We start from the raw sequence: 19,559 nt of genomic DNA on the forward strand, positions 1-19,559 counted from the left end.
AAATTTGGCATACTTGTAGATGTCAAAGAAATATGAAGAATACAAAAAAAAATTTTGAAAAAGTTTAAATATTAACAGAGTTATGGTCATTAGTAAAATCACCATTTTTGCCTGTTCCGCTTCAGTGATGTTGTCCAATTTCCTATAGTATTTCTAATTTCTTAACCTATGATCAAACAAAATGGCTGAAAATTGCTAGACAGACATTTTAAGATCCAAGGAAACCAAAAATGTAAATTAAAAAGTTGACAGAGAACTTCTTGATATGATTATAAAGGTTTCAACTTGCTACATGCATTTTTCGGAGGCCAAACTTTGAGGGCCTATAAAAAAAATGGGTATAAAAATTAAGAACTGAAATTCACATGTATTGGACTTATACCAATACTCTTTCATGTCAAATAAAAAAATTGAATTAATTTTGATAACTACTATGATAAAAGCTAGATTTTCTGACTTGCAAATTTTGACCTTTTTTACACTCATTGTTCAAGATTTTTGTCTATGACATCACAATTTACATTATTGCTTGTGGATGACATCACAATGTACATATTGTTTGTCATAATGCAGCTCATGAATGAATTGAATACTGGTAATACACTAAGGTTTAACGTTGTAGGCCATGCACTATAGTAGTTATCATATTATTAGTAGGCTACTACATTAGTTTTACAATAACACAATTGTTATGGATTCATCACAGCATTATGACATTGGAAAAAAATAAGGTATTGTACCATAAAAATTCACTTTGCTAGAAGCATTGGGTTTTTGGACATTGGTGGACTTGCAGAAACAGATGAACATGTTTATTATGAACCTTGACATTTCTCTGCTTCAAGCAGGTAGACGGGCTTTGAACATTTGAACAGTGGGAAAAGTATCTTTTCTGGTTGCAAGATCTGTGGAGCATGTTAGGAATAATACATTGCTAATAGGACAACCTAAAATTGAAATCACAGTTAAAAGAGTAATTAACTCAATAACTCTACAAGTTACCACTACTATGGTGCATGGCCTACTGCACTAAACCTTAGTGTATTACCAGTATTCAATTCATTCATGAGCTACATAACAATTGTCATGACAAACAATATGTAAATTGTGATGTCATCAACAAGCAATAATGTAAATTGTGATGTCATAGACAAAAATCTTAAACAATGAGTGTAAAAAAGGTCAAAATTTGCAAGTCAGAAAATCTAACTTTTATCATAGTAGTTATCAAAATTAATTCAATTTTTTTATTTGACATAAAAGTGTATTGGTATACGTATAAAACATGTGAATTTCAGTTCTTAATTTTTATACCCATTTTTTTTATAGGCCCCCAAAGTTTGGCCTCCGAAAAATGCATGTAGCATGTTGAAACCTTTATAATCATATAAAGAAGTTCTCTGTCAACTTTTTAGTTTACATTTTTGGATTCCTTGGATCTTAAAATGTCTGTTTAGCAATTTTCAGCCATATTGTATGATCGTAGGATAAGAAATTAGAAATACTATAGGAAATTGGACAAAATCACTGAAGTGGAACAGGCAAAAATGGTGATTTTTCCAATGCCCATAACTCCACCAATGTTTGAAATTTTTTTTTGCATTCTTTATATTTCTTCGACATCTACAAGTATGCCAAATTTCAATAAAATCTATGACATGTGGTGTAATTTTTCCAAAAAATTTGCTCATTTGGCATGGAATGACCCATGTGTAATAAGCAGTTTGTGCACAATATTGAAAACAATTTTTTAAGTATTTTATTTTTGACAGTACCGTACAGGAAACTAGCCTCTACCTTCAAAAAGTTTAAAATGCTTTTAAAAGAAAAAGCAAAGGCTACAAATTTAGAAAACAGCGCAACTCATACATTCTGTAAAAAATAATGAAGTCACACGACAAACCTCATGTTATTTTCATCCATTCCAAATATATAATCAAAATGTTCAAAATCATTAGTGGTGACCTGACGAGCTCTATGCTTCTCTACATGATGGTAAGTGTTGTGCCTTTTCATGCAAGCCTGGCCACGAGGGTCGGGTGGACTGCCAATCTCATACCGGGAGGTTGCTGCGCTGTCAACCTTCCACTAAAGAAAAACAATCAAAATTTCTTTTTGACAGCTGATGCAAAGACAAATAACATACCAAACAATAAAGAAATCATAGCCTAGGATACTATGGCTATGGAACCAAGGATCACTCAAGCATGAAATTTGTACTTCATATGTATATGCTTGAGTACAGTACTTAAGTTTATGATTGTGCAATCAGGTTTGCATTGTTGTTTTTTTCTGGTTACTCATCACAACATAACAAATAATTTTCCTTAAACTTTATCACTTCTCCAACATAGTTTGTGTATTTAATTGAAAGAAAATGGTCACAGCATCACATCTGCACTTCTTGTTACCGTACCGCAAATTACAAGATGACGTTTGAACAGTGGCGTAGCTAGGAAATGTGCCGCCCGGGGCGGATTCAGATTTTGCCGCCCCCTCAAGAAAAAGCATGTGAAAATGAAATTTTTTTAATTGACTAAAAGTGGAATTATTGTATGTTTTGAACCAGTAGCGTAGCCAGTAATTTTGAAAGGGGGAGGATTTTTAAAAATTACTTTGGATTTGGTGCATTCTGAGAGCATTTTCAACAAAAATGTGGGTATAAATCTCCTAGTATAAATATTCCTGTAAAATGGTGCTGTCCGGTGGCATAGCAAAAGGATAAGATCATGTTTTCTTGGGAATTTTTCGGTAACTTAATAAAGCTAAGTCTCTATGTTTTCTTGATGCTACTTCCTGGCTGAGATATTTGAATGTTTGGTATTGGCAAAACTCGCTCTTTTAATGGAGTTTCGTTTAAAATTAGGCAAGCTTTGTTTTAGAGACATAGAGACTGAAAGCATCATTCTCAATATCGTGACGTCACATGCGTGCCAAAGGTTGGGTTGTAACCCCCAAACTCCTCCTCCCCCTTGGCTACGCCACTATTTTGAACATTGCCATTCTGTTTGCTTTTATTTTCCGTGTACTTTTGTATTATCAACAACAAAAAACAAAACGTCCTGTTCCAAAGTGCCGCCCCCCAGACGTGCCGCCCCCCCCCCCCCCCCTAGCTACGCCACTGCGTTTGAACACAGATCTTTCCCTCAGACTGACAAAGTGGGTTGTGAGGAATAAACTTTTACATATGGAACAAACCATAAGCAATGATTTGAAAATTAAAGTTGACTTACATTTTTCAAGATACCTCTTTCATGCAGAAACTGCTTAAAGCAGGCTTCAGCAATCGGAGATCGACAAATATTTCCTGAACAATAAAAGTATGTGATTTACTTAAAAAAATCAGGGATATATATCTAAAGAAAGGGATGCGAAGGCTCACAGCGATTACCTTATTCTAATGACACTACCAGGGCTGTAATTTGTAGCGCGTGAAACATGCAGTTATTTTCAAAATTGCGGAAAATTTTGTAGTGCAGCTGGCACAGTCAGCTACAGAAGACCGTTAGCAAATATTATGTAGAGCATATTTAAAGAATACTTGTTAAGATATTCGGAAAGTTATCAGTAAGCTGTTTTTCTTCACCAAGCCTTTGCGGTAGGCTAGATGTAAACCAAGTAGGCTATATGTGTAGGCGTGTAGGCCTAGTTGAATTAACAAGTAACCATGAGCATGCAGTGAGTATCCAGGCCTGATGCTAATAGCGCAATGCAGGTTATCTTAAGAAGATTTATTAAATTACTATCGGTGCCAATTGTCATTTTACGGTAAACAGAGATTATTTACGATAAACAGAAGCCCTTCTACTGTCAGACATATTAAAAGCCTTTGTATCCCTTTCTTTAGATATCCCTGAAACAAATATATTTTAAAAAATCTAGCACAAACAAAATATGTCACTGTCAGCAATTTTATCCGTTCAAAAATGTTATCAACTCTTCAAATGGATCAAAGACACAGACTGGATAGAATAAATTAATTCCCCTGCAAAAAGACTTCAACAAACGGAAACTTCACTCTGTCAATCTCGGTGACCATGCCTGCGTCAGTGATTCAAAGCCTCTACAAGTATGCAAAACTGCAAGGATTAAGCTTTGCAAGAAGCTTTCCCAGTCCGAGGATAAAGATTTAATCAATCAATCAAATATGTGTTCTTTGCCTACCGGCGTACCTAAACAAACAAATAGGGCAGAACTTTGAGACATGGCAAATGCAGTGAGCTAAGTTGTTGGTTCGGTGTGGAAGGCAAAATACAATCTAGCAAAAAAAATCAAATTGGTTTTCACAATTGATGCATCTCAGAAGATCACAATTCACAAATCAGTCCCGATATTACAGATTTTAAAAAGATTAAAATCAAATGCAAATCCATTTAAACCGTGTTGCCAGATTTTTTCATTCCAGACAAATTACCACCACACGGTCCACATCAGCGCAATCGTCACAAGCGAAAACAAGCCCAAGAGTAGTATAAAGTTCAATTATTTACTCTAAATATTGTCATAAAAAAAATTGAACCAGAAATTGTATGAAGACTATTTCACAAATGTCGGTTCAAAATGAAACGAAACCAAAATGAATCAACAAGCCCTTCAAACGCTAAATTTGTTTTGCCCACCGAAACAAATTCAAACAAATTCCCTCAGAAAACCATGTCTGTCACGTCTCACAGGCTGTAACTTTGACAGGGGGGTTTCAGGAGTACTTTTGTACCCTGGCTCGGGATGATTTTAGAGGCCTGTGAACCTGAACCTGTTTTTGTTTTATTTTTTGCCATTTGTTTTTTTGGGTTTTGTGGCCGTGCTAACTACTGATATATAGCCTACTACATGATTTTTCATTCAGGAACGTTTTAAACCTTTCAAGGTTTTGCCACCTTTTCCCGTTCGTTGACGTGCTGGTAGGTCTATATCGATTTTTGTAGTTAGTATCTTTTTCTTCCCGGACGCGTTAATGACGAAAAATAAAATGATTGATGACTGATTGATTGAAGAAGCGAGCGTGCATTCTTTGGATGTACCGTACCGGTATTCGGTAGCCTATAGGCTAAGCTAGTGTTTTTTTTCTTAGAAGCTTCTTGATTTGTGACCTGTGGATCTTATTGGTATCGGGCAGAAATTATCTTCTTACCGTAACGACCTTCTTCACATCTAGTTTATGTGCGTTGGATGTTTTCAAGTTTTGAGATTTAATCTCCAGAAATTTCTCCAACTAGGAAGTAGAGTTGCAAGGTTTAGGGTTTTCGACTTATTTTATTTTTGTGATGAAAATTTATTTATTATTTGCTTCAGATATGCATATATGTTACACATCCGTATGGAATTTCATGAAGGAGAAAAAATATATAGGCCTACAGGGAAAAACTACAAAAACCTCAACCTTCTTTGTACAGTAGCCTAGACTACAACAATTCATAGGCAACATCATAACACTTTGATCTTAAGTAGACATCAGCAGGCTATAGGCCTAAGTTAGTAGGGTACAAAATAAGTTGTTTTGGAGTCTGAGAAGCATAAAAGTATACAGCATACAAAAAGTAACAGATTTTTTCTCAATAAAGCATCAAATAGTTAGTATTGCATTAACTTGCTATGCCGTAAATAGTTCTTTAACATCCTAGAATGAGTTTTTGATGAAGCAAGCCATACCAGTAATGTTTCAAAAGTTTATTAAGATTTGATGGACAGAGTAGGCTACTTTTAATGTCATTTAATTTAGCAGTATTTGTTAAACATATTTTGTTGAACAACATTTATTGAACAGAGTCTTATAGGCTACGGTACATCACAATAACGAACTTGGTGAGTGCTCACACTTTCATATCTATGTAGGCCTTATAGGCTATACCAAACACACGTCTATATAGCCTACCATTAGGCAACTGTCCACTTCTTTTTCATTTAGCAGAGACATTGGTCCACTCACCATGGGTGTGAATTATAAAGTGGCATAGCCTACAACAAGCTCGAAACACAGCTTGTTTAGACTATAAGCTATAACCTATGGTTCGAAAAAGGTTAGCCAATGCCGAATCATAGGTATTGTGGTCCTTAAGCTAAAATCATGTGTGGGAGTATTTTTACATGAGTAAAAACTTTTAAGACTTAGCCTAGGCCTAATTTGGCTCGTGATAGAGGCATTAAACTTGTTTGAAGTAAGCCTTTTGCAATCTACTCGGCTGCCATTACGTGAACGGCCATATAGGCTTGATAATTCGTTCGTTTCATGGTGCTTTTAGTGCTGATTTTAGTACCTTCCATAGTGCTTAATCAGCGCTACTCAGGCAATATAGGGTTAAACATAGACTTGCCACTCAAACTTCAAGAGAAGTCTAGTTTTAGTTTGATAAATTTTGTCAACTACTAGGTGTGCGTCTTGATGAAAAGAAAACATTATTAGTCCTATTAGGACCGTATCGTCTTGTTTGCTGAGGGCAAGCTTCCTGCTGCAATTGTTTCATACTAACACCTGAAATTTTCATTGTTTATTTGATCTTGCGAATTTAGATTCTTTCAAATATCTTCTTCATTCTTCAATCTCCTTTTTTAGATCCGCTACTGGTCTCCATTCAGCTTTTAGTTGTTCAAATCGACAGCAAGAAGTTTGGTTGAGTGTGGAAATTAAGAGAACATCCTAAAGTGACAAAGGACTAAACACAGAGTTCCCGGACGTAGGCTATGTGAAACACCATTTTGACAAATGGCCTTTTTTTGATGTCGGTTAAAAAAGTGGTCCATGGGATATTGTTCTGAAAAATGTAGTTGCAAACATTTTTGCCTTTCAACACTTTTATAATAATAAGCAAGTTAAAATAGCTTGGTTAAAAAAGAATGCAAAGCTAAAATAAAAAAATAACACAACAAATTATATCTTTGATCTCAGCTTGTATCTTTTTTTATTTGTATGGGCATATGTTAAAACATGAATGACACACGACTACAGCGAGCATTGACAAATCTATTGGCACAATTTTTCTACCTAAATTTCTTCCACTAGGAAATACGTGGCCTCGAAATGTAGATCAATGATTAAAAAAAATTTGCATCAAAATCGGTTTTGCATTTGTTAGAAGTTACTATAGTAAACCATCATCGCACAATTCTTAACCTAATATGGCAAGTCAAGATAAAAAGTATTCTGAAGCTATAAAAACATTGAACCAGTTGAAAAATTATATACTTCCTGCAAAGCAAAAGTTAGAAGGACTTGGATTAGCTAATACAAGACAACTGCTCTGTAAACTTAAAATCACAGATGAAGACATTGCAAAAATGAAAATCATTCACATTAGCGGCACTAAAGGAAAAGGGTCGACTTGTGCATTTGTGGAAAGTATTTTGAGACACAATGGTATTTCCACTTTACTATTTTGCTCGCCTCATTTGATTGAGGTTAGAGAACGAATACAAATCAATGGGAAGCCGATTTCACATCAAGCTTTCACAAAATATTTCTGGAAGGTTTATGGAATTTTGCAGAAGACAAGTGATGAAGATGAGACAAACCATCCAAGTTTTTTTGATTTCATTCTTGTTTTATCTTTTTTCATTTTCAAACATGAACCAGTAGAAGTGATGATTCTAGAAGTCGGTAGAGGAGGAGAATTTGACACAACAAATGTCATAAAAAATCCTGTTGTTTGTGGAGTAACTTCTCTTGGAATTGAACACGTGGACATTCTTGGAAACACATTGGAATCCATAGCTTGGCACAAAGGTGGGATATTTAAAAGCAACGCTCCTGCTTTCACGGTTGAACAACCTCCGGAAGCTATGACAGTTTTGCACCAAAGAGCAAAAGATGTTGGAACAAGCTTACAAGTGGTTCCTAGCTTTGATAACTACTTTAGTAAAAGTTGTTCCGAAATTAAACTGGGACTACCTGGTGCACATCAGAAGCTAAATGCTTCTTTGGCCGTGCAGTTGGTCTATTGCTGGCTAAACCAAAAGTCAACAATTCTGCCCACTTTACCACTTTCATTAGATGAGCATTTCATTAAAGGATTAGCAAGCTGCCAATGGTATGGGAGATGTCAGATAATTAAATTTGATTTCATAACTTTTTATATAGATAATGCTCATACAATGGAAAGTCTATCATGCGCAGCAAAGTGGTTCAACAAAGAATCAGCTGAAGAACAATCAAAACTGAACAAAGATTGTAAGAAGATCTTAGCTTTCTACATCATGAAGGACAGGAACGTATACAGCCTCTTGGCCAGGTTGCTTAATTGCAACTTTTCTTGTTCTCTTTTTGTGCCAAACACAGTCACTTTAATGCCCTCAGATTTTCATGATCAATTCCAAAATAAATACACTCAAAAAGAGCGAATGGAGCAGGCATCCACAATTCGGAGCAATTGGTTGAAGCTTTGGAAAGATCAAAATCCTCCACAAGAGGCTCCGAGTCCTTTTGTGTTTGAGACAGTCGCCGATGCCGTTTGTTGGCTAGCAAAGGATAGAGAACCTGAACTATATAAGAAGTCATTGGAGATGACAAGAAGTTGCCCTGAAGTATCTGCAAGACCTTCAGCCGAGCATCTTCAAGTGCTGGTGGCAGGGAACTCTTGTGTTATTGGAGCCTTTTTGAGAGTTGTAAAACCAGATCTGTATGATTAGAAAACCACTACTACTACTATACAGTGTCATAGCCCGATACGGTGTTTGATTAACTAGATGTTCAGTTTGTAATTTTTTCAAGCGTTCCCTATATTGTGCAATGTGCAGTATCCCAAAGTGTTCTTGGTTGGCTATAATTGATTTATTTTGTTGGGAATGAGATAAAAATGTCATTCGTTATGTCTGCCACGAGCACGTCTCCTGAATAAGCGACCGCTTAGACAAAGATCTTTCAATTCTACTTTCCTGGTGATGTGACTGAGAAATCTGAATTGCCTTTGAGTTATGCTGTTCAATAGTTCATTATCTTGATGTACCTGCTTTAAAACTTTTGCATGTGTAATATGACTAGTATATGAAGTCCAGAGCATTCTTTCATAAAAACAATATATCATCTGCTTCAATGTGACGCCTAATTTCTTTTGTGAAACTCCATGTCTCATAACCTTACAAATAATTAATATAATTGAATGACTTGAATGAAAAATGCATGGTTTAGGCCTACGTTATCATCAATATGTTTTTTTTTTCTGCGTAGCCTATGTTGTTGTTGAAGCGCGGGAACGTTTCAACGTTTTATTTTTTCTCTTGTAAGCTTATTTTAAATGGCAAAATCGTAATTTCCGTCGGGTGGCAATTGACTAGTAGATCGTATGGTCGTCTCGTTGTCTCCCTGTCGGTATGGGAACTTGTGTAACTTTTTTATTGTGTATATTGCATATTTCAAACATGTACCTATGTTCCTGTTACTGACAAATAAATAAAACATTGATTGATTGATTGAAAAACACAATAAAAGGAAATATGGTAAACATGGACAGATAAGGATTCGGGAACAAGCGTAACGTGTTTTCAGATTGTAATACTTTGTCAGAAGAGCATCCCCTTTGCGTGCAATTGATTCCTTGGCCATAATATTTTGAAGGGTTTGTGATCATGTCGTGGCCACGCCCTATATCGTAGACCAGCGCCGAATTAAAGCTTACGCAAATCTAAGCCGCACCAGAGATGTAGCCACCGGAGGGGGCTTGGGAGAGCAATCGCCTCTCCAAAATTTTGTCTTGTCTCTCCACAAAAAATGTTTTGACACTATTACAACATGTTAACGCTGTGCCATGGTAAATAATGACGTTTGCTCCCCAAAAGTTGCTTCGCCACCCCTAAAATTTTCTTTCTATAGCTAGGTCACTTACCAGCACCCAATTTAATTAGAAAGCGTGTTGAAAACACGAAATAAGTTCAAATCTTAACTTTTCATAATGAAATAAGTTTCAATGTTGGTCAATATATTAATCTACCAAGTGCATTAAATAGTAGCGCCATTTGTTTGTAACCTTAGACCCAAGCCGCCTCAAATCTTTCTACCCAGTTGGCAACTGTGCTTTGTGATTTCACATTTGGTGGCTTGTGTCTATTCGTTGCATAGTCGTATTGTATTGTGGTGATATTTTTTTTATTTTGTCTAACCATAGGATTGTTGGCGATGTGATGCTGGAAATGTATCTTCCAGGAATGCTTTATTGTACTGTATTTGTGCTGCTGATTGGTGATAACCAAGTTATTAGCAAGGAACGAAGAAATAATAAAATTTTCAATAAACGGAAGAATCGTTTGAACATTCGTGTATGAAATGTTCTTTTTGGGTATTCGTTTATCAAATGCATTGCCAACGATTTGTTCAAGAAAGCCTTTGTCGCATGCTTGCAGAGACTTCAAACTACTGCCTGGTTTGCTAAGATTTGAACGACCCAGTCACCGAGGTTAACCTATTTTAGGCCATCCACTGAAAGCCCCTGAACAGCAATCTACAAGACTTCCATAAAATATGTTGCTTAACTGCAAGAACCGGATTGAATTATTGTTGCTTGTAAAGCAGTCATGTATGGCAAGTCAGGGTACTTAGGTTTGATGAGCGGATTAAGGAATTGGTGCTTGGTCACATGCGCCTCTCAGAAACAAAAGAAGATTAAGTTTAAAATTTTGATGAACAACCAAACTGTTTAGTATATTCAATCAAATCAATTAAGTACATCGACACTTTAGCATTACAATTTAGTGAAATTTTTTTCAAAAGTGGAAATATATCAATATTACACTACCTTTTATGCCAACTCAAAATTACAGTAAGCGTTGCTCATTGAAAATTAACCCCAAGAAAAAGTTACAGAACGATATTTCAGATCCCACCTTACCGAGTAGGCCTAATCTTACTTTGTTTTTTGGCCTGAAAAGTGGAGTTGTCTCCAAACTATAACAAACTTTATGTAAATTCACCAAAAATAAACTTTTTTTTTAACATCCTGGATTTCCTTGTACAGACCAATAAAATTACCCCAAGCCTAGGTCCACAAGTAAAACTTAGACCTCTCTTTCAATGCCGTTGATCCTTAACTATGCACAAACTGTTACTTTTCGTTTTTTTCACCTGTTTCTAGAGTTTCCAGGCCTCTTAAAAAAATTTGGGTCCATGAAATTACCTTGGGCCTGGTCAAAAAGAACCTTCTAGACCCCTGTCAACGTCATTGCCAGCACGCTCACCGCTTTCAGCTTAAATAAAAACACAACCAGTAGGTACCCACTACAATGCGTAGAATCCTAAGCGCTAATATCTCGGCTTTAGTGAGAATAAGTCAGTTGTCTGCTATAATCTATGGCAGGGTGGTCCAAGACTGCGAACATGAAGGGCCACATTAGGGTCTGAGAAAAACTTCACAGGCCGCATAGTGAGAAATGATAACGCGTTGCTGAAAGTAGAAACGTTGTTAAATAAAAACTTAACTAGGTTGTGATTTTGAACTTCTTTTCTATAGATTTCGATCTGCTTTAGCTACATTCTTACTGTTCGCAGGCTATGAACATTAACAAATCTTGTCGCTGACAAAATACAGTTGCAATGAAAGGACTGAGTTTGCTATTCTAATCGACCTAGTGTTTTGCTGCTCGCCTAACTCACTTTTTAATCTCTGCTTGCGACCCAAAAAGTGATTTTCAGCTAGTAAAAAAGATACGATACATAACACGTCAACAAATTAGCAAACCAAATTAATTTATTGTTTTTTGCTTTTGCATATAGTGGCGATCTCTGGTTTAAATTCAGTGGTCGACAGACATAAGCAGGCATCCAGGGTTTCATCAGGCATTCTGTTCCGTGTGTCGCTTTTTAAGCGCTTCATAACGGAGAAAGTGCCTTCATAACGGAGAAAGTGCTAGCAACAAAAGCAAAATATCAACGCACGTTTGTGTCGTCACAAACCGACATTGTTCCCTCATAGTTGCCTATTGACCCTATTATGCGCGACTTATTTAGGGTTGTGGCGAATGTAATGTATTTATAAAACGTAGGTGTATTTTTAAACCTTGGATTTAGCACTGATAACTCCGGCATGCACAAAGTGTTCGCGGGCCGCACAAAAGCTTCACGCCGGCCTCATGCGGCCCGCGTGCCAGGGTTTGGACCACCCTGATCTATGGCATGCCTATAATGGAATAATGAAAAAAATGTCTGCTGGCATGGCCGAGTGGTGAGAACACTGGTAGGCCTACGGTACTCGAAAGGCGCCTGCTCGACACCGCTCATGAGCATGCGAATATGTCTTTGGCAGGGTACTTTATGCCATACCTGAAGGTGAAGACGAAGATTGGTTTCCTTGCCTTCCCGTCCACTTCTGGCGAAAACTTGGATTATCTACAAGAAAATAAAAGCTCCGATGACAAGTTCTACAGTCGCTTAAACACCTTAACAGTTGTGAAGCGAAAATAAACTATGACATCATTATTGCTAGTCCTTGCACTACGGCTTTCTTTGTGATGCGCAGAATGAGCCGAAGACAACATAAGTTTTCATTTCACATTACAAAACTCAGAACCATCAAATGATTTGCGCTAATGGAAGAGACTGAAAGTGCATCCACTCGTAGCAACAAAAACAAATGTTGTAAGACTACGCACATTTCTTTATTCATTCTCAAACTAAGAAAGCTTCTTAACACATAAAAGAAATGCAAAAAGTTTAGGGAGCACAGACAGACGGACTGTCGTAACTCGTAATGTACAACGCAGTATAGCAGCAAACAAATTAAAACGTACTGACCTTTTTTACTTTGCCTACTCAATTCCAACTAATAATAATGCTATGGTTTTATTTATTGTCGCTCTACAAGACTACAACTGCTAAGGCCTTTTAGCAACAGCAGGGCTCATATGTTTAGTTTTTTATCAGGTTTACGATGTTGTCACATTATTACCAGACTTATTCTCACTGCGTTATGCAAGCAAAAATACAGTCGGTAGGCTACCGTTATTAAAATCTTCGGTTGGACCCAACCTGGAATCGATCTCAGATCTACCAGCTCCAGAGCCGAAGGCGAAACCACTCTGCTACTGAGCTGGGGTAATAATGTACAACACAGTAGCCTACACTAGCAAACAAACTAGAACGTACTGACCTTTCCTGCTTACTCAATTGCAACAATGGGGGGGAAGAACAAGTACCTTCACGTGGTCCTCCCCGTCAGTAACATACGAAATTATACAAAATACGTATGCGAAACGAAACTTGTCAAACAAGAGCTAATGAGACTGTTCAGTGCAGGGTGGGTAGGGAAATGCCCTTTTCAGGGCACGGCAGTGCTCGAACTGTCGAAAAGTACCGACGACCCACCGTACTGCAGCTGAACACCGAGGGCATCACGGCCAACAAGCTCAACATCATCGAGCAACTGGCCACCAAGCATCAAGCCCTCATCATCCTCCTCCAGGAGACTCACTGTACATCTGTGGATAAGTTGGTAATAACCAACTTCACACTCGCAGGCGCAACCTGCAGCAGGAAACACGGCCTCGCCACGTTTGTCCATGACCGGCTGAGCTGGTCCTTGGTTGACCAATCCCAAGCTCAATCGGAGATCGAGTGGCTTTGTGTAGATGTAGCAGGCTACAACATCGTCAATGTCTACAAGCCTCCACCTTCGCGGATAACATCAACAGCCATCCCAGTGTTCCCCCACCCCAGCCTCTACGCTGGCGATTTTAACTGCCACCACACTGACTGGGGCTACAACTCCATCAACAACGACGGAGAAAGTCTGGCCGCTTGGGCAACCAACAACAACCTCGCCCTCTTATACGATCCTAAGGGCGCACCGAGCTTCCACTCCGGTCGTTGGAACACTGGCACGAACCCAGACCTGGCTTTCACAAGTAATAAACCCGATGATCGCCAGCCGGACAGACGTGTGCTAGAGAAGTTCCCAAGGTCTCAACACCGACCCTCGCTAATCACGGCCCCCTTGCTTGCCACACCTATTCCGAGCAAGCCTGTCAAGCGATGGAACTTCAGAAAGGCCGATTGGGAATACTACAGCTTCCTCACAAACGAAGCTACGCAGTACCTCCCATCCCCACACACCATCAAAGTGGATGAAGCCTACCAGGACTTCTGTGATGCAATCATATCTGCGGCAAAAGACTCCATCCCGCGAGGTCGACGGAAAAACTACATACCTTGCTGGGATGTGGAGTGCGACAGGCTCTACCGCGACTTCCTCCGTTCCCCCCAGGGCACCGCCACCACCAACTCAGCAACAGCCCTGCTGGCAAGATTGGATTCAAAGAGGAAGAAGCGCTGGACAGAAGCCATAGACTCAATCGACTTCACGCACTCCAGCCGCACAGCATGGAGTACACTCAACAACCTCACTGGCAGATCACGTGCCTCTCGTCGCCAATGCCTCATTTCAGCAAATGCCATCGCCTCACAACTTGTGAAACATGGAGTGCACAGAACGAGAGACCGTGAATCAGACAAGTCCGTCCTCAAGGAAATGACGGACCTCTGGAAGGTCCCAACACCTGTCGAGGGCAACATCTCTGGTGAGTTTACCCCAGAAGAATTTGCCTCCGCCCTCCAGCACCTAAAGCCAGGCAAATCCCCGGGCCTTGACCACCTATGCCCGGAACTAATACTCCAAGCTGCCCCCTCTATGAGGTCCTGGTTAAAAGACTTCCTTTCCTGCTGCTTGCGTCACCTGCGCATCCCAAGAATCTGGAGAAGAGCCCTAGTGGTTGCAGTCCCAAAGCCGAAGAAGCCCCCAGGGGATCCGAAGAGCTACCGTCCCATCTCTCTGCTCTGTATCCCCTTCAAGATACTCGAAAGACTTATCTACGCCCGTGTCGAACCGATAATAGATCCTCAGCTCCCTCGGGAACAAGCTGGCTTTCGCCACGGTAGATCAACTGTAGACCAGGTCACTCTGATGACCCAAGACATCGAGGACAGCTTCTCGGCAAAAAAGAAGGCTGGCGCCGTGTTTGTCGATCTCACGGCTGCCTACGACACTGTATGGCACAGCGGCCTTACCTGCAAACTACTTCGTCTCCTTCCTGACAGGCACATGGTCCATATGATTATGGAACTTGTGCAAAACCGCAGCTTTACCCTTTCCACCGGTAGCGGCCGACGAAGTAGACTACGTCGACTCAGGAACGGCGTCCCACAGGGCTCTGTCCTGGCTCCCCTCCTCTTTAACACTTACATCTATGACCTGCCTGACACCATCTCCAGGAAGTATGCTTACGCAGACGATCTGGCTCTCCTGCATCCAGCCGGAGACTGGCAGTCAATGGAGAGGAACCTAAGCCAGGACATGTCAACTATATCAACATATCTCCAGAAATGGAAGCTACAGCTCAGCAAGGCAAAGACAGTGTCGGCGGCCTTCCATCTAAACAACAAAGAAGCAAAACGTGAGATCAACATTACCACCGATGACGAACACCTCCCCTACTGCGCCGAACCCACCTACCTCGGCGTAACCCTGGACAGGTCACTCACGTACCGACGACACCTGGAGTCACTGCGCAAAAAACTATCAGCGCGCGTTTCACTTTTGAGGCGGCTGGCGGGTTCCGGCTGGGGAGCTGATGCGAAAACCCTTCGCACAGCTACCTTGGCCCTCGTCCATTCTACCGCTGAATACTGCGCACCAGTGTGGTGCCGCAGCTCTCACACCCGCCACATTGACACCGCCATCAATGACGATGCCTGCGTCCCACTCCAACGGAATGCCTTCCCATCCTTGCAGGCATCCAACCTGCTGAGCTTCGCCGTAAAGGAGCCATGATTTCCCTTGCACGTCGCGCACTGGACCCCGACCACCTCCTCCACAGTACACTTCAGCGCCTACCTGGAGGACAGCAGCGACTGAAATCAAGACGCCCATTTGTGCCCGCCGCACAACAGCTTCTGAACAACGTTGAAGATCTTGGAATAAGTGCGGCACACTGGACGAACTACACATGGAACATGGAGTGGCAAAACAACACCTCCCGACTCCATGATTTCCTACCCGACGTCGATCCCCACATTCCGGGAATGTCCCTCGCAAGACTTGCGTGGGTCCGGCTTAACCGCCTACGAACCGGCGTCGGTCGCTTTCCTTCAGACATGTGCAGATGGGGCCTGGCTCCCTCACCGGGATGCGAGTGTGGCGCCACAGACCAGACAGTAGATCATGTCGTCCATGACTGCCCAATCCATCAACCACCACATGGAACGCTTGGACTGAAGACCCTGGATGACGAGACTGTCGAGTGGCTGATGACATCATGCCCAAACATATAGTCCCAAAGAACAGCTCATACGACGAAGAAGAATTGCAACAATAAAAGCAATCCAATATACATCAGTTGTAAAGAGACGCAGAGAATGTAAAATGGAAGCCATTGACATGAAGAAAATTTTCAAGACCCCAATCACTGCAATGACAACGCCAGACAATCAGAACATGTTATAAGAGGCTACCTACCGTTCGATTGTGACCCTTCCATACAGCGACGTAGGCTACAACTTTAAAAGACTCTCAGAAAAAGTGCCGTTAAAGATTATATAGCCTACTCGATTGCAAATTTGTTTAAACAATAAACCATCCCTGCACTTAAATGCTTCACCGAATTTGATACTAAAATCCAGGCAGCTTTGCTCATAAAATCCTGCAATCCTCGCCTCAATAGGCAGTTGTTCGTCGCAGGCGCCTCCTATCTGCTAAACGTCTTTACTTAATTACGCGTCATATGAAGTGTTTTCTCCTTGAGTAATTAACTGCCATGTGATGTGCCTTTCCTCTGCCTTGCCCGTTCATTTTTGTGCATTTCTGTTTTCGATTTATTGTATGTAGACCAGTTATATGTGTTTAAAATTTATGTATAGGATCAGTCAGTTGGTTACTTGAAAAGGGCTAACATGTGTATGGCCGAAAACGTTCGTAATTTATAGTTTATTTTCACTTTATTATGTTAAATGCCGTGTGATTGCTAGATTGTATCTGTCTACTGTTCAAGAAAATCGCCTCTTTACCTAAATTGTAATAAATAAATCATAACATTATTATTTAGGCGAGTAAGAATTGACATAAAAATAGCCGGACCCGGACATTTTTGATAACAACCGTTTTTCTTCATAAAAAGATGGGTTACCTGTTTCACATCCCAAATCTAAAATTCGGCAAAATTCGGACGTGGGGAAAGGCCTTTTTCACTGGGGCATTTATTGATCGGCGCGCCATCCAGCGGAAGAAAAATTTATGTATTTTCTGTCGTGCTAATTCCCGAATTTTAAGTGAAACAGGGATGATTAACATTGTATCTAGAATTACCCTTCAGCAAAATTTGCTATTTTACGTTGATTCAACGTTGCCAGACGTTGAATCGACGCAAAATAACATATTTTGTTTGCTGAGTGCCTCATGTAACAGAAATTAGGCTCCAATGATAGTGTTAAAGGTGATCCCATACTTGATTCAAGTGTTGGGTATGAGAAGATAAGGTCCTCCTTGTATTAAGCCTTCGGCACTAAAGATAGTAGGGTGGCCAGTTCCTTTCTCTCGGCCGTCTTTCCTGCAGCAGTTATGCCCACCCAATTTGTTACACCCTAGGTAGAAGTGAGCGGTGTTTATCAACAACCAAGCCGGAAGTCGAACCAGATTTGCATAATTGGAAAGCCAACGCCTTACCCGTTGTGCCATTCCACAGTGTAGTGGTTGTAAAATTTTACAAAATGCTAATTAACTAAGATGGATTTCGGAAAATGTAATTTCGTCTGTTACAACGTATCTGATGAACATGAAAATTATAGACTCATACAATTCGGTAATGATTTATATTTTGAACTTTCACAAGGAAAAGATTTCAGAAAAAGCATAATTAAGGAGTTGGATAACAACTATAACGTCATACCAGCCAAGTCATTAAATCCATTACATCATCGCCAAAGCTGCACAAAAATACTTAGCCTACCTGAAGAAATAGGTTGTTACATAGGTAGCCATTTTTACGTCGATGCAATGTCGCCAGACTTTTGTTGTCAATTGGCATTTTTATACATCAGGTCACAAGATCGAGTATTCTCTTGGATGTACTATCATCCCTTGGTCTTTGTGCAAGTTAAGGTCTCAAGTAATAGCGTTTAAACGATCAGCTACTGTAAGCCAAGCGAATGGTGATAATACGGATGAGGTAATGGACTCTACAAGTCATCCCGGCTCTTTCTGTCAGTGGGTAGCAGATAACTTCAATTTTAACGAAGATACTCTGACAGGTCATGAATTCATGATACAACGCATGTGATGAGCATTATAAATTGTCAAACACCAAGAATGGCAACTCGACCACTAGTTATTGAAAAACAACACGTCAGCGCAAATGAACTACTGGAATCAGGCAATTTTGGCAATTTAGTCAAGTCGTATACTGCTGCAAAGACAGGTACTTGGAAAGACGTGCGAATCAAGCAGCTGAACGTATCTTCCGTGTTATTTACGCACCATGAATTGCTTGACACTCTATGGCTGTATTCAAACATATTCAATTCTAAGCCAGTACAATGGCAAGGGTTCATGGCTAATGTAGTTAAAGGTGAGTTTCAGGTTTCGTCAGTATCATTTAATCCTATGATACCGCTTAGTCCCACAACAGATGAAGCTGTTTACAATACAATGATATTCGTTCAAGACCAAGCGAGAAAAATGAGCAATGAGCATGCTTTGTGCACCGCTAACGTTTGACCAACCCCTCTACTTCAGAGCATTCAAAATTAAACAGGACAATTTTGATATTTTCAAAAATGTTCACTTACGACTTGGTGGTTTTCATCAACTGATGTCCTTTCTCGGAGCAGGGTGCAAACTGATGGAAAGAAGTGGTTTAGATGATTTATGGAAAACTGTGTATGCATCGAAATCTTTGCCAAAAATAATGGAGAAGATTTGTAGGCTACAACGTTTCAGCAGGGCATTATTGCTGATACTCGTGTAAATGTGGATAACGTCTTAATTATTGGTAACGATATTATTCGCAAAATATGTGGAAAGAAACTGAAAGAGATTTAGATCTGACCAAGCAAGTACCTTTGCCGTTATGCGAAAAGCCTTAAAATATGGAGATAAAGAGATACACATGTCATCCACCGAAATCTGTCACAGATTACTGTCTATAGCCTGTTTGCAGGGGTCACTGGAACCGGACAAATTTTCATATGAACTTGCCAATGTTCCACCATCACTTTTGTCAGATGACGGATGGATGCGGAAATCTCAGAAATTTGCATTGTTCAAATACATAGGTAGCAAAATGAGAATATTTTGTGCACTAATTCTCGATTATCTTGTATTTCGATAGTATTCGATGGCTGTGCTTTCATTCACTGACTTCCCTGGCCAAAAGTTGGGAATATGAAAAATTTGCTTGAAATGTTCATTCAAAATCTTCTACGAGGGGAAAATACCAATATCAGAATTGTTTTTAACAGTTGTGGTAAAAACTACCAAAGGAGCATAGCAAAAGTGTATAAAGCTGACCACATCATTTTTGTTCCGACGTAGCAATTCGCTTAGACACACCCATCCCGGCAAATAAAACCGCGTTTTTATCAAATAAACGTAACAATT

The 19,559-nt window shown here is 39.8% G+C and overlaps 1 protein-coding gene and 1 pseudogene across 3 annotated transcripts in view; one reads left to right on the forward strand and one right to left on the reverse strand.

The window, feature by feature from the left end:
* The window catches only part of LOC145785062 (low molecular weight phosphotyrosine protein phosphatase-like), a 122,462-nt gene that overhangs the window by 4,225 nt on the left and 98,678 nt on the right, over positions 1 to 19,559 (reverse strand). The window contains exons 2-4 of one of the 3 annotated variants that reach the window (XM_082596769.1): positions 4,173 to 4,227; positions 3,234 to 3,307; positions 1,904 to 2,088 (exon numbers count right to left, since the gene is read on the reverse strand). In XM_082596769.1, coding sequence (XP_082452895.1) covers positions 1,904 to 2,088; positions 3,234 to 3,307; positions 4,173 to 4,206 — 293 coding nt within the window. In that variant the 5' untranslated portion in view covers positions 4,207 to 4,227. Of the gene's footprint in view, positions 1 to 1,903; positions 2,089 to 3,233; positions 3,308 to 4,172; positions 4,348 to 12,238; positions 12,305 to 19,559 lie in introns of those variants that run through there. The other 2 variants (XM_082596767.1, XM_082596768.1) reach the window with 2 other exon arrangements.
* LOC145785874 (folylpolyglutamate synthase, mitochondrial pseudogene) lies at positions 7,114 to 8,619 on the forward strand (annotated as a pseudogene).

The sequence above is a fragment of the Aplidium turbinatum genome, chromosome 16, assembly GCF_918807975.1.
Source record: "Aplidium turbinatum chromosome 16, kaAplTurb1.1, whole genome shotgun sequence".
In the NCBI taxonomy this organism is placed as follows: Eukaryota; Metazoa; Chordata; class Ascidiacea; order Aplousobranchia; family Polyclinidae; genus Aplidium; species Aplidium turbinatum.